Consider the following 14,302-nt stretch of genomic DNA (forward strand, 5'->3'; position numbering starts at 1 on the left):
AATCACATTAACCAAATAACGACCGACAAGCTAACCCACTCACCGGCCACTGACAAGACCTCAACAGTGACGTCAGAGTGAGTCCCTGCTACGTCACTGTCGTTCAACCTAACCTAATGGTTCCCTTGCATGTTGCGATAATCCGCCTTAAGTTTGTCACATCAAATAATTCGCCGTTGTCGCTTCATTCATGTATGGAACATTAATGTTCTTACGGGTTTGCGTTATACATATACATTCTTTAGGAATATACGTGTTTAAACGGTCTGTTAGAAATGTCGGCTAGGAGAGAATCGGTGCAGGCGATTGGCTGGGAACGGGATCATGTCAAATGAAAACATCAAGCTAGTTTGCACTTCACGCTTTTCCACGTCAGTAAGTTTACTTGCACGACCGGCTTGCTAACCATATCGACGTTAGATAACGTTACAGCTTCAAACAGAGCGGAACAACCTGGGCATGACGTGAAACTGCTTAAACGTAAGACTGTATTTTCATCACTTTGTCCAGTGGCATTACTTTAATGTGCGTTATAACAACAAACATTTGCATTCACATTTATCAGGTAGTTAGCTAGTGAGCTTGCTAGCCTCTGAACGCCATTTTGGATTCGCATCTGTACAGGTAATGTATTTTGTGTCCAGTTTGACATGTTCAGAATTGATAGACGCCGTGTGTCATGTTTGGGGGAAATTGTAGTACTGTACTGACATTATTAAGTAGCCCTTTGATTAAGCTTTAACCACAGATTAACATCTAGCATGCTAACTAGCTCTCTCGTTAGCGAGCTAGGATGAACTCTATCAAGCAACACTGTTAATTTAGCATTCACACAGCGGCTACAGATCATTAAGTAGGATTATTAAAAGACAGAATTACGTTTATGCTGCTGAAGACGTTAAGTAGACTTGTCCACACTGAGCTGTACCTGTCAGCTGTCAGAATAGACCAGCTGAGCTGCAGCTAGCTGAATAAACCTTCTGTTAGCACTGCAGGATTTCCTCACAGATTTCTCTCACTATATAACATAGCAGGCATTTTTCTGAACCCGTACGTTGTAAACATGTATAACTTGCTGGGAATTTACCGACAGGCTAAATGCTACACAGTGTTCTTGAAATAATTAAAGTTATTAGTCCGTTTTTCTCCTTTTACACTCTCAGAAATAAAGGTATCACTTCTTTACTTTTCCTTGTCACTGGTACATCCTGTACTTTTTGGTATGTATGTATGTATGTATGTATGTATGTATGTATGTTTTACTTGGGAAGGTGCATAGGGTGTAGTTTTTAATTTGTTTTTTGAATAAAGCTTTTAATGTACACTAAGTGGTCCCTGAGGTCCAATTATGTATTTTAAATTAATTTAAAGGAACACTATATTCAGGTTTACAGGAGAAAGATAGGGTAGAAGGAAAAGTCCAAATTTGGTATCTTTATTTCTGAGAGTGAGCAGTTTTTGACTAGACATACACCATCTCTGACTATGTTTACATGGACAGCAATAATCTAATGATTGACCTTATTCTGAATAAGACAATATTGTGATTAAGGTGTTTACGTGAGTCGCTTTTAGAATACTCCTTTCATGTTCCTGTTTTACATGTTATAGAACATAGATCGATTAACATCACACGTCAGTACGTCGCCACGCCGTCCAACGTTCCCTCCGGAATTACACGTATCAATACAGTTCGTCTTCGTTATGGTACTGTATACAGTTTTATTTTTAATTTTACGAAAGTTTCAAGTGCAGTTAATTATTTGTCATGCTATACGTACAAATAGACGACTGCTACATGTATTTCTCCTACTATATAGCAGGTAAGTACGTGGTTTCGGACGCAGCCGTGCTCTCTTTGCCGTAAAATGGTTGAGCTCTGCCGTGTGTGTACGTGTCCTGTCGCAAAATGTGGTGAAAAATCCCGCATGACGTTAATAGTGTGATTAAGGTGTTTACATTTCTGTAATGCACTTCGATAATGTGACTAAAATAGGAATCCTCCACATGTCTTAATTCGATTTGTGTTTACTTCGAGTATGACTTTAGTCGGATTAAGGTCATCAGAAATAGCTGTTTACATAGTGGTTTCTTAATCAGGGTATTGTCTTCATCAGGTTAATATCGGATTATTGTTGTCCATGTAAACATACCGATTGATGGTGTTTTCATTTCGAGTTTATTCCGAGTTGCTAGAATGGATTATATGGAAGCTTCCTATAAACTTTCACTCTCGATTTATTTTACCTGTATGTCTGGAGTTTGAACTCTGATGACTCCTTTATAGAGCTTTTCTACTTGATACACTGATACAGCATTAAAATCCAGGACTGTGTGTACCAAGGTTCTTTTTGTGGGTTGATTACTCGTATTGGGAGCACTTGTTGCATAGTCACCTAAAATACAGGGTCTTAACTCTAGTCCTGAGGTGCGTCCCAAATTGCATGCACTATTCTATGCCATTTTGTAGTATAAATAGTGTTCGCACTGAAAATTCCAACTAGGAGAAGTGCACTTATTCAACCTGAAAAAACAAAGTCAAACGGAGACGCTTCATGCACTCAACAGTCGCAGCTATGTTTATGTAGCAGAAGAGAGTAGGGGCTTCTGCTACATAACATTGACATAAACAGTAAAATGAAGCAGTACATTTTTGCTAAAGTTAGCAGCATTGTATTATGTGTGTTTAAGGTCATTTGCCATTTACTGGCTTACACTTCCATTTAATAGGGATGCTCCAATCAGGATTTTTGCAGCCGATACCGATTTCTTGTCATCATGATCGGCCGATCCCGATTGTTTATATAAGGGATATGTAAGCTTTCTGTTGACAGTCACTGTTAACCTTTTTTTTTCTTCTTTTTTTCCTCCTTTTTTCCCCAGATAAAGTAATACCACCTATGTTGCCTTGGTTATATTATTTACAGTAGTGTTGTAGGTTGTTGTTTTAATTGAGAATCAAATAAGTAAGCACAACAGATATTCATTTTACAGTGAACATTTTAATAGGCCTTTAGCCACTAGCTGGCTAATGGTAGCTTGCTATCTAAAACAGAGCAGAAAATAAAAAGGGAAAGATCTGTGGATGAAACATGCGTGATCGGCATGTAAAAGCCTTGAGTGCTGAGTATATATGAAATTTAAATATACAGAAAAAATAGACACACTTGTTACCTGACCTAGCCTAAAACAGATCAGAGGATGGGGACAGATTTGTAAAAAATTACACACACCCACAGCGAACAGAAGTATCGAAGTAAAGACAACTTTCTCTTGTCTAATTTAACTCTGAAATGCAAAAACCCATTAAACAATCCCAATTAGCCACTAGTTAAACCATCATGAATTCTTGAGCTAAAACAGCTTAACAACTGTGCAATGATGCACGTTCCCCAATGAAGATAAATTGGCTGACTTGATATTCACTAGCTTGCCACTTATTCAGTAAGAAAAAAAAGCTAAAACCATGTCACACTAGGGATGGGCGATCATATATCGTTTGTGATATAATGGTAGAAATTCTCCCCACAGTAACAACGAGTCTTCCCGACATAATAACGATAAAGCCTAGTTGATGACATATTTCTGTGAGCAATGGTGTGCGACCCGTTTGCAGTTCACGTGCAGAGCAAAACCAAGTACGGTGGAAGGCGGACGTGAAGCTGAGGAGGAGTTTATTGCTAAACCAGGAGATACCTCTACAATCTGGTACTGGTTTGGTTACATAAAATCAGTTTTACTTTTAGATCAATGTTTGTGTTTCTGAGGCTCTCAAGATCACTGCTATCACTTGTAGCTAAAAACAGTGGTTAATGATACTATATTTATATCGTCACTGATATCATTATCGCAATAAATACCAGAAAATACCGTAATATACATTTAAGTCCATATTGCCCATCCCTGTGTCACACCTGAATTTATTTTTCGTGTACAGTATAATATTCTGCCCTCTTTTGACTCATTCGCTGCCATTTGGTTTGCTTACTCTCTCACACACTTGCTCAGTTCTCTGATTGGCTGTGTCTCCTGCCAGTCACTGTGTAGTGAGAGCTCATTTTTGTCATGACGTTTGATGTATCTCAGCTGGCGTATGACACATGCCCACAAATATCTGGCCAATTCTGACCTGATACCCCTGTAACAGTGCTGACTGTGGATTATGCTGCATTCAACTTACAGCAAAATAAAAGAACAAACTATATAGTCAATTTATAGATTTAATAAGTGAATGTCTGTGTGTTGATTGCTCTAAAGCAAAAACGTGTATATACAGCATTAAGGTAAGAAGTGCTTCTTTGTTGAATTCTGAAGCTATGAGCAGCCATGCTGATTTGATGTCTGTTGCTGAACTCTGAGGAACTAAGAGTTGAGGAGACCATCCTGAGGTTATTTATTTTATTTTATTTTACTGGTCAGAGTTTTGGAATTACGAGTTATAACCTCTAATCAAATGCATCATTACTACTACAGGCTTGTCGGGCGACTCAGCAGCTCAGGAACCTTTAACTCAGTAATCATGTAACTCTGTAGCTTTAGTAAGAGTGCAAACTTGTCTCTAATCTCTGGATGCACCTTTATGACTCTTAATGTTAAACATGCTACTAAAGTATTATGACTCTGAGGAGGACAGTTGGATTATGGAATCTCAATTTGCTGCCTCAGTCCAGCGTCATGAGGCGAATCAAGAAATCTTTCGTTATCTGACATAACCCTTTCTCAAATATTAAATAGATGTTCAGCTGGTGTGGTTTAGTTACTTACATTACTTACGATGAACAAATGGTAGATGTACAAGTGACACTGTATCACATTCAGACTGAAAGCTATATGAAAACGGTTTAAATCTTGATTAAACACACACCTTTCTGTTTTTTTTTATCCTCGGTGCGCGGCCTAAGTACATTCTCCTGTTTTATTTTCAGATTTACGATGGTGGACAAGAATATATACATCATCCAAGGGGAGATTGCAACAGTGGTTGGTGCTATCAAGAGAAACTCCAGATGGAGCACACACACGCCGCTGGTAAAGTGACTCTGTATTTATATGTTTAACTCATTTCTGCTTTAATTGGATTTAAGTTTCTCATGGGCTTAGTTTGAAAATGTGGTAGTTACAAGGATGTGCTAAAGAGCCAGTATGCCCTTTTCATTTTCAACTTCAGTAGTGGAAGCATTTGTACCCAGACTTTCTAGATTGGAAAGAATGATGCACAAAGAGATTTAGGGATGCACAATTAATAATATTTCAAGTGTGATCATGACTTTTTGGCTTGAATTCAATATAATTGGCTGTTATAATTGTGTCCTTTTGGGTTTCATTTTTGGTTCAATTCTTTTTCATCCCAACTCCAACATTAGACACAGATACCCTGTCTTTAATGTTTATTGGATAAAAGGAAGAAGCACTAACACCACTAACTGATCAATTAAACACTGTTGTCCTCAAAAAGGCTAAACACAGGCATCAACCAGTCAGTGTCTGGTTTGCTCTGCTGTTTCTGATTGGATATCTCTGAATATGTGTATGAATGAATGAAGAAACCATAGCAGCACAGAGCAACATTACATATTAACACATACACTATACTGTAAACATGTATGCTATACAAATACATAATATACACATGTACGATACGCTAAGCTCCAGAACTGGCTAAATAGTTATGATTACAGTGTTGAGCAAAATGATTGTGATTGACATTTTAAATGATCAAAAATTCACACATCACTAAAGAGTGTAGTCACACTGATATGCTGTTATTCAGCTGTTTCTGAAAGATATGTTCATCCATGCTAATCAGGATTACCTACTTACTTGGATAAGTGCACTTAATATCAGGACGAATTTGTGACCGTACAGTTTCTTTCCCTTATGCCAAAGGCATTCAGAATGAGAAAATCTCATGCATCTATGTTTGGATTAAATTTTGCTTTCAGTGATGATAGCCCCTTTTTATGATAATGACTAGACTTAAACTTTGAGGCCTTGTTTAAATTCGTCAGTCAGATGTTTTAACCTAAATAAATAAATGAAATTGTTGAGATGTATATGCACAGTTTCTTCAATTGCCTGCACAGTGCGCACGGTGGCTTAGTGGTTAGCACGCTCACCTCACACCTCCATGGTTGGGACTTCGATTCCTGCCGCTGCCCTGTGCTGCCCTGTGCTGCCCTGTCCATGCAGAGTTTGCATGTTCTTACTGTGCTCCGGGGGTTTCCTCCGTGTACTCCGGTTTCCTCCCCCAGTCCAAAGTAGGCTGATGTCCATAGTGTATGAATGGGTGTGTGAATGTGTATTTGATTGTGCCCTGTGATGGATTGGCACCCCGATGCTTGTGCTCGATGGTCCCTAGGATTGTCTCCAGGTTCCCTGCGACCCTGTAGGATAAGCGGTAAAGAAAATGAATGGATTCCATTCAGGAATGGCCTTCATTTAGTGCCAAATGAGGTGTTAGTGTTAAAGTGCCTTGTTGTTTGGCTTATGAAGTTCTCAGAAGTATTGTACTGATGACTGATTTTGCTCACCTTCTTACAGGATGAAGAGCAGGACCCGCTTCTCAGCAGTTTCAGTCATCTTAAGGAGACCCTCAACACTATCAAAGGTTACATACACACTCGATTTCTTTTATTAGATAATCTTGATAATTTTTTTTTATTAATAGTAATGGATTCAGAATCTTTTCAAAAATAAATAAAAAGTTGCTATACCATTACAGGTAGCCTAACCCATTCATCATGCAGGCACAGTAGTGATTCAGTGTCTAAACAATTAGGCTCTGTAGTCTTATACAGATGAGCCACTTGTCAGCTTGCACTGAGATAAGTGTATGTCTGCCTATTTAGCATTCACAAAAGTATGCCCTGTTTCAAGCATATTTAATCAGGTGCGCAAAATGTCCACTGAGAAAAGGGATGGCATTTTCAAGTTAGTCAATATTATCTTCTCATTGTCTTATTGTTGGATTTTTATTTCACCTCATGATTTTAGGGTGTCCCTTGGAAACTATGTCAGTGTTTGTTCATTTAGTTATCTAAATGATTCATAACGAACCTCACTGCCAAAGTAAATGTTATGCAGTCTTGTGCAAGTGTTCCTCTATTTAATATAGTGAAAATGATCTCCTAAATTCATTGGTGAGAAAAGTCTACGCTAGGTTTGTGTGGTATCCACATTTTTCAAGCCATCAAACAATCCTCAAATATTGCCCCAATATCAAGTATTACAGGGGAAGCATAATCCCCCACCAATAGCAATAAAATTTCTGTATCCAAAGTTTTAATCTGTTTTACACAATTTCTGCTAAACTTACCTGAATACACTGTTGACTAGAAGCCGGCACACACCAAAACTGTCAGACATTCTGTGATGGGAGTCTACTAATTTATAAAGTCAGTTATTCAGAAGTTTTATTTAAAAAGTCAGAAGAGACTAGGCCTACACTATTTCACATTTACTTGTAATGCACTTCTAAAATACTCTTTTCAGGACTGCGTGAACACAAGTATCCAATCTGCATGTGGTACTAGTTCAGATACATATCCGTTATGTGGCTGTGCAACATATGAGTACGGTTGGATAGGAATTCATATGGCTTTTTCCCCAGTGTGCATATTGCTGTCATCATAATCATCATCATCCAGGGTCTGCAGCGTGTCAAAGCAACAGCAGAGACTGTATTCAGTGGAAGTTTGGGGAAATCAGTGATGTGCTTGATATTTAGGGAAATGAATCGATTACTACACAAACCGAGTAGTGTCTGAAACGGTTACCCAAGAAATGGCAAAGCACAGCCAAAAATGAACTATGCCAAAGATATACTCTCCCATAGAAATACTCTGTGACTCCCTCATCACCACGGCCCCACTGGCTCTTCTCTCTTTCTCACACCTCACTCAGTTCCAGCAATAGCTGCTAAAGCTAGCCATCTGGTAGGGCTGCACAATTAATTGAATATCGACCTCGATTACAATTTTGACTGCCTACGATTACATGAACATTATCGACTGTGATATTGACGTTTTAAAGTTCGTCTTCCGCTCATAGAAAACTGTGCTGCAGATCAAATCAAGCGCATCCTAAACTTACAGCCAGTCACCATAGAGTGGCGCAGAGATGACGTCATTTTTATGAAAAACCCGGAAAGGAGTTTGCATGTTAGCGCTCAAGCTGCCAGCTTCGCTTCGGATTTCAGAGCGCGCTGCGTGCTCCAGCGCTTTGTGCGAGGGGAAATCGTGAGTCTAACATGTTGCTAAATGTGACTACACACGTTGTCGGGGACATTAAACGTCATCACGTCAAACAGGAAAAAACTTTGCAGATAAACTGGATCAGGAATGCTGTGCACAATTCCCCAAAAAAACATGGATGAGTAAATCTGTATTATGGAAGATGTTTTAAATAAAGTTTGGAAAAATTTGTCGGAAGCTTGGTGATGGTGACATTGCAGTCGCGTGACCGTGGTGTAGTTTGTTTATAGTGTATGGTTAGATGTTTATTTCTGGAGATTGTATTTAGGCTTCAATCTTCATAAAAGTAGTGTTCATTTGTGATAATTATTTTGATGGACAAAATGTGTTAGTATTGTAATACCCAGTAAGATTTTCCCATAGGCTTTTGGATTATTGGAAAAAATAAGCCCTGTTGATCACAGAGCTTATTTTTTCCAATAATCCAAAAGCCTATGGGAAAATCCTATTGGGTTTTTGTCGAGGGAATCAGTGTGATGCTAACTTCCGGGTTTCGGTACAAAATGACATCATCCCTGCCTCACTCTATTGGGTGATTTGGCTGCGTAAACACTGTTATTGTCTGTTCTGCATAGGTCTGAATTGTTTTCATTTGGTTGCATATTGTTATATTGGGTTGCATATTTCCGTTTGGTTGATGGGTTTTTCATTTTTACTTATCGTATATTTTGGGTACAATTTTATTTATAATTTGTTTCTACGAGATGATGCACTTTAAGGATCAGTCTAATTTGATGCAAAGATTTTTTTATATTAGCAGGAATGCAGCACAACATGGAGGTGAAAGCAGTGGTCTGTTTATTTAAATGTGAAAGTGCAATAGAAATATGTTGTCCCTAAAATCAATGAATAATCGTGATCTCAATATTGATAAAAAATAATCGTCATTATCATTTTGGCCATAATCGTGCAGCCCTACCATCTGGCCTTTTTTCCCCCCTCTTTCTTGACCTGATCATGTTTGCTGACCTCCAGAACTCATTGCGATGCAAGCAAGTAAGAATAATCTTTTTGTTGTTTGTGGGAATCATGCAAAATTGATATTGATATGCACATGCGGGGGGGGGGGGGGGATTTCTGTGTGCGTCCACGTTAAAGATGGATATAGGTCACTTAGAGTTACCAATGTGAAGCGGCAAGGCAAACAATCTGAGCAAAAAAATCTGAATTGTGCAATAAAGCTTGTAATGAATGTAGCGTAAAATTGTTTTCAGACTTCCACTGCTGTTTGCACGGTATGGTTGGATGTTATATGTGAAAGCTGTTATTGAACTGGAGTGCAGTCTAGGCAACCAATTTCTGGTCCACAAATATCAGTAAGTTAATTGCTTAATTCTACAAGTTGTTAGAATTAGCTTCTAGCCAGCTAGTACCGAGGATCAAGCGGATCGTGTTTGTAAAGGACGATTTTCCCACTATGTGGAATACTATTTCTTTGGCTAGAGATGTTGCTAGTGTGCACATCTTCCATTGCACCGTGTCCCTTGTGTATTTTGAGAACATGGTTTTGTGATGACCATGTTGTGGATTGTTTAGTAGCAACGGAGGGGTTCTCTGAGGTCGGTAGCAGGTTCACCCATGAAGCAGTTTTAAGGTGGTTCGTTTTTACATGGCAGTGCAAGTCAGAGGTGTTTCCATCTCTGAATTTATTTCACTAGAGCATCTGGAATTGCTTTTGAACCATGTTGCTAACATAATGTTATTTGAACATCCATTGTTGCACACTGTGATTAAAATCTGGCAGCTTATTACACTGATGTGGAACTGTTGTAATTTTTAACTATTAAGTACTATACCCTGTGATAAAACTATTTATTATTCAGTACCTTATTGCTGTTATACTGTACCTCCCAACTTTTGCTTTGGGTAATGAAGAATTTTGTTCTTGAAACTTCACAGAATCCTTTTTTTTGTGCCCATTTTGCCCCCTTTTTTTCTCTGTGTTGATCACTGATACATCTCATCTATTCTACATTATATCATATTACACATTGATTATTTTGCAGTATTTATACTTTTTAGTTAGTGAAGCATAACTGAGCTGAATTCAAATGTTAGCTAAATTCACTTGGGGAGCAGAAACATCTTGCGTAATTAGTGGGTTTAAACTGTTCTGTATTGGGCTTCTCTTATGTACTGGTCTAGATGGTAAAATAACTCCATGTAATAAAGCCTTGCCTTTGTCGACACATTTCTATCTAGAGTTTCCAATTTGGCAAATTGTCGTCTTGCCCTGTCTGGTCCATCATGTGGAATTCCATCGTACGTATATTATTCCACTGATGGCTCATGATTAATGTGTCCTCTTAACCCAGATAGCTCAGTGGTCAGCCTCAATTCCAAGCTGCAGTGAGCAAGAAAGAGTGTGAGAGTTGGGGGGAATGGAATCTGTGGGAGTCTGTGGGATGTGAAGAGTGTGCATGGGAAGTTCGCTCAGTCTCCCCCTCCCTCACTCCCACTCCCCCTTACTTTCGGTCATCTCTCGGGAGTTCTCGTAGATGGACAGGAGCGCCTGTGTCTGGGGCCTGGGAGGAATCCACCATGCTTTTTCACCCTGAACCCCACCACAACTCCCTTTCTCTGCCAAGTTGGCGCTCAAACACCAGTCTCACATGCTGCTTTATAGTTTGTGCTTAGAAACTCATCAGTAATTGGGGTTTCTGGAAGCGTTAACTATTTGATGGTCTAGATGGTCTATAAATCATAGCTTATCCATATATGTTGGATGCTATAAGTAGTCTACATTGCATATTACACGATGACATAAACTGTAGTAAGATGTTGGTATGTTGAGAATACTCAAGGACATTTGGTATGGTTGCTTGGCAATTTCATCCTGATTCAAGGACTGAAAGCCTAGCTTATAGCCAGAAATCCCATATCCCCTCTCTTAAATTTCAGTTCACTGATTTTCTTTGGAGTTCTGTATTAAATATTTGTTAAGCTCAATATTTTTGTTTTAAACCAACTCTCGAGTCTCAAGGCAGGTTGGAGGGCTCAAGGTATGACCCTTTTTACATTTGAACCAGGCATTCTTTTAGTAAATTGAAGTTGACTCTGTTTCTTTAAAGAACAATTGATATTGTTTGCTTTAAACTAATCTTCTTAGTACTTTCCTTCAGTGTAGTGTTCATTTTTATAGTGGTGCGTCTTTGACGATTAGTGTCGCATGGGCTGTAGTCGTCTGCTGAACAAAACCTCATTAATTCCATTCACGCTGCGTTAATATATTATCTTCTACGCAAACGAAGGACTCTGTGCTTTCTTCAGCTTGATACAGGTCTTGTTCTCCTTCCCCTCTACCAGCCGTATGATTGGCAGGAGCATGTGCCATACGGCGGCAGCGTGCAGCTGTAAGTATATCATCTGCAGCTTTGGTTGTGTAAATATAGCAGGGGGACTTGTCAGACTGGGAGATGGATTGTTCTGGGAAAGGAAGTATTGTCTCTTCTTCCACTTGTGGAACAGGAATTTTTTTGTGTGTTTCTGAAACAAAGAGAAGTCTGTACAGTTGTGGGTGTTGAGCATCAGTTGTGTGTGTGTGTCTACTTTCTACATCCCAGTACCTGGTCTACCCCTGGTCTTGTTAACAGTGGGATGTTAAGCCCCTTTTTTTTCTTTTTTCCCTTTTTTTTTCTTTCCTCCAAAGCTTTTTTTGTTGTTTTGTTTCTGTGAGGTCAAGTAGTATGCTTTCCATCAATTCAATATTATGACTTTACTGCATACTGCCAAAATGCCTAGTATCTTTTCTAATTATGTATTTACACACACACACGTTATATATACACAATTAAAAAAAGCTTTTTGATAGCAGATTTTTTAAAATATAGATTATTAGTGAGTTCTGAAGCAGATCAAGGCTCAAGGAGAACAACAGAATTTCTCAGAAGGATGTAAAATGTATGTAAAGGAAGTAAATGTATGTGTTAATCATTGACCGTTGAGCTCTCTTCTTGCAGAGCAAAGGCATGGACAGTTTTATGTTAGTTATGTTTCTATATATCAAGTTGTCACAGTGTTTATATATATATATATATATATATATAAAATATATTTTTATGGTTTTTTTATTATTATTTTTTTTAATATTTTGTCCAGGGAATTTGGACATTCAATTTTGTTTGTATAGACACACAGGTCTGGATCTAATAAGGTAAAAGCTTGCTGTAAAGTTGTCGCAAGTTTCCATGGTTCAGATTCTGTGGCACATATTATTTTTCACTGTCGACAGGGGTAGCCACTCAGACATGCGTTTGCTAATCCAGAGCCTCTCTGGAAGCACAAACAAGTGTGTTAAGGTGACAAATGGATCTTTGAAGACGGGGTGTTATTTTTCAGGACGCAGTTCTTACAAACTGTAAAGCACAGGCATAGACTTTGGCACCTTTTGTCCACTTATCTAGTGTTCAGGTCAAAGTCGGACTGCTCAGTAGATCCCGAGCATTTGCTGTGAAACGTTCTGGATTTGTGGGATGGATAAACTGTGAAATCAGATTCAGCGTCAAGTTGAATAATTTCTGTGAACCACTTCTGCAGCGCAGCAGTATAACAGTGAAGAGGATTGGGGGGTTGAAAGTGGTGTATTGATTGACAGAAAAATGTAGGTCTCTTCTTCTCCTGCTCACATGATTCCTCTCTGCTTTTTATGCACCAGCCAGCCTCAACCTTAAAGCTTTAAATCTTTCTGCCGTCTCCTCCTCCCTGTCTGATACATTGAGCGTCAGGTTTTTTTTTGAAAAATCTGTTGAGGAAAGTGAAGTGCTAAATCCCCTTATTTTTATTCATACAAATACAGGTTTCGTCTGATTGACAGCATTCCCCCCCCCCCCCCCCCCCCCATTCCCTTACCCATTTATAACACTGGGAAAATTTACAAGCCGCCCCAATTGACTAGGAACACCTGAACCGTATGGCTTATTAGGATGTAATTGAACTGTAGAGCACACCTCATGGTGATGCTTTCATCACTGACCTTTATTTTGAATTATCTCCTGTCCTCTGAACAAAGGACAGAGCAGAGATCGCTTAGCAAGGTCCTCAGCTTGATCAAATTAGTCGGCTCGCCTTTTATCTGTGCTTTTCTTATTCAGAGCACAGTGTGTGCCCTCTGATGCCGATGAACAGCTGACTACTGCTAGCCTTAGTGTGTTTGCAGTACTGTTTACTTGGCAGTTAGTTCGTTTTAAATATGAGTATAGGTCCATGTTGTACCCATAATTTGTCTTAAATTAGGATGGTAATAAAACAAGACGAGAACTGTCCTGTCTTAGAATCCCTGTGGTGCAGTCTGTGATCTGAGGTCTCTCTCTCTTTCTGTCTGTCTGTCTGTCTCTGTCTCTCTTTCTCTCTCTGTCTGTCTTTCTGTCTGTCTTTCTCCTTCTCTCTCGGTCTCTGCTTGTGTCTCACTTTCTGCAGTGAAGCCCAAGGTCAAGTGCGAGCTGTCTTAGACTTACAGCTGTGCCTGTGTGCCAGTGTCCCAATGTGGCCTTCACTCAGTATGTGGGTATATCCTACACTCTGGAGGCCTCATGCTGCTCATTTGCCATTTGATATCTGCACATATGTCTTTCCTAAATGAACAGCAAGAATGCAATTTGGCAGTCATAGTGTAAGAAGAAGAGCCATAACTCAAATCAGGCAACCACATATGCAAATATGTTTACTCATGGTGGCATATGCTGGTGTGAAACACACTTGTGTCAACCTTTTGAAGAGGTATAAATTGTGAATGATCATTCCAGGCAGTAAACGTAGTGCCATGTATACGCATTTTTTTTTTTTGAATGCTCTCTGCTACGATTAGGATTTTAGTTCCCTTTTTTTTTAAAAATGGGATAGAGGCCTTGACTTTTGAGTAACGAGAGTTTAACTAGAAGGAATTTACTACTACTCTCCCCTGAGGAGGGAGGTCTCTTATCCACTGGGCCAAAACTAGAGTCCAGGGTTTCTGTTACACTGCAAATCTCAACTGCTGCATGTGACCAAGCAAAGAGAGCAACTGATCCCTGCTGGTGTACATTTGTAAATATATAGTTTAAATCGTCTGGTTT

The 14,302-nt window shown here is 39.1% G+C and overlaps 1 protein-coding gene across 4 annotated transcripts in view; it reads left to right on the forward strand.

Annotated features, from left to right (window-relative positions):
- The first annotated feature begins 227 nt into the window (after window positions 1–227).
- gbf1 (golgi brefeldin A resistant guanine nucleotide exchange factor 1) overlaps window positions 228–14,302 on the forward strand; it is a 59,553-nt gene continuing 45,478 nt past the window's right edge. For 2 of the 4 annotated variants that reach the window (XM_053621187.1, XM_053621188.1), the window contains exons 1-3: window positions 229–480; window positions 4,926–5,028; window positions 6,541–6,607. In XM_053621187.1, the coding sequence (XP_053477162.1) occupies window positions 4,933–5,028; window positions 6,541–6,607 (163 nt within the window). In that variant the 5' untranslated portion in view covers window positions 229–480; window positions 4,926–4,932. Of the gene's footprint in view, window positions 481–3,134; window positions 3,709–4,925; window positions 5,029–6,540; window positions 6,608–14,302 lie in introns of those variants that run through there. The other 2 variants (XM_053621185.1, XM_053621186.1) reach the window with 2 other exon arrangements.

The sequence above is a fragment of the Ictalurus furcatus genome, chromosome 3 (assembly GCF_023375685.1).
Source record: "Ictalurus furcatus strain D&B chromosome 3, Billie_1.0, whole genome shotgun sequence".
Taxonomy (NCBI): Eukaryota; Metazoa; Chordata; class Actinopteri; order Siluriformes; family Ictaluridae; genus Ictalurus; species Ictalurus furcatus.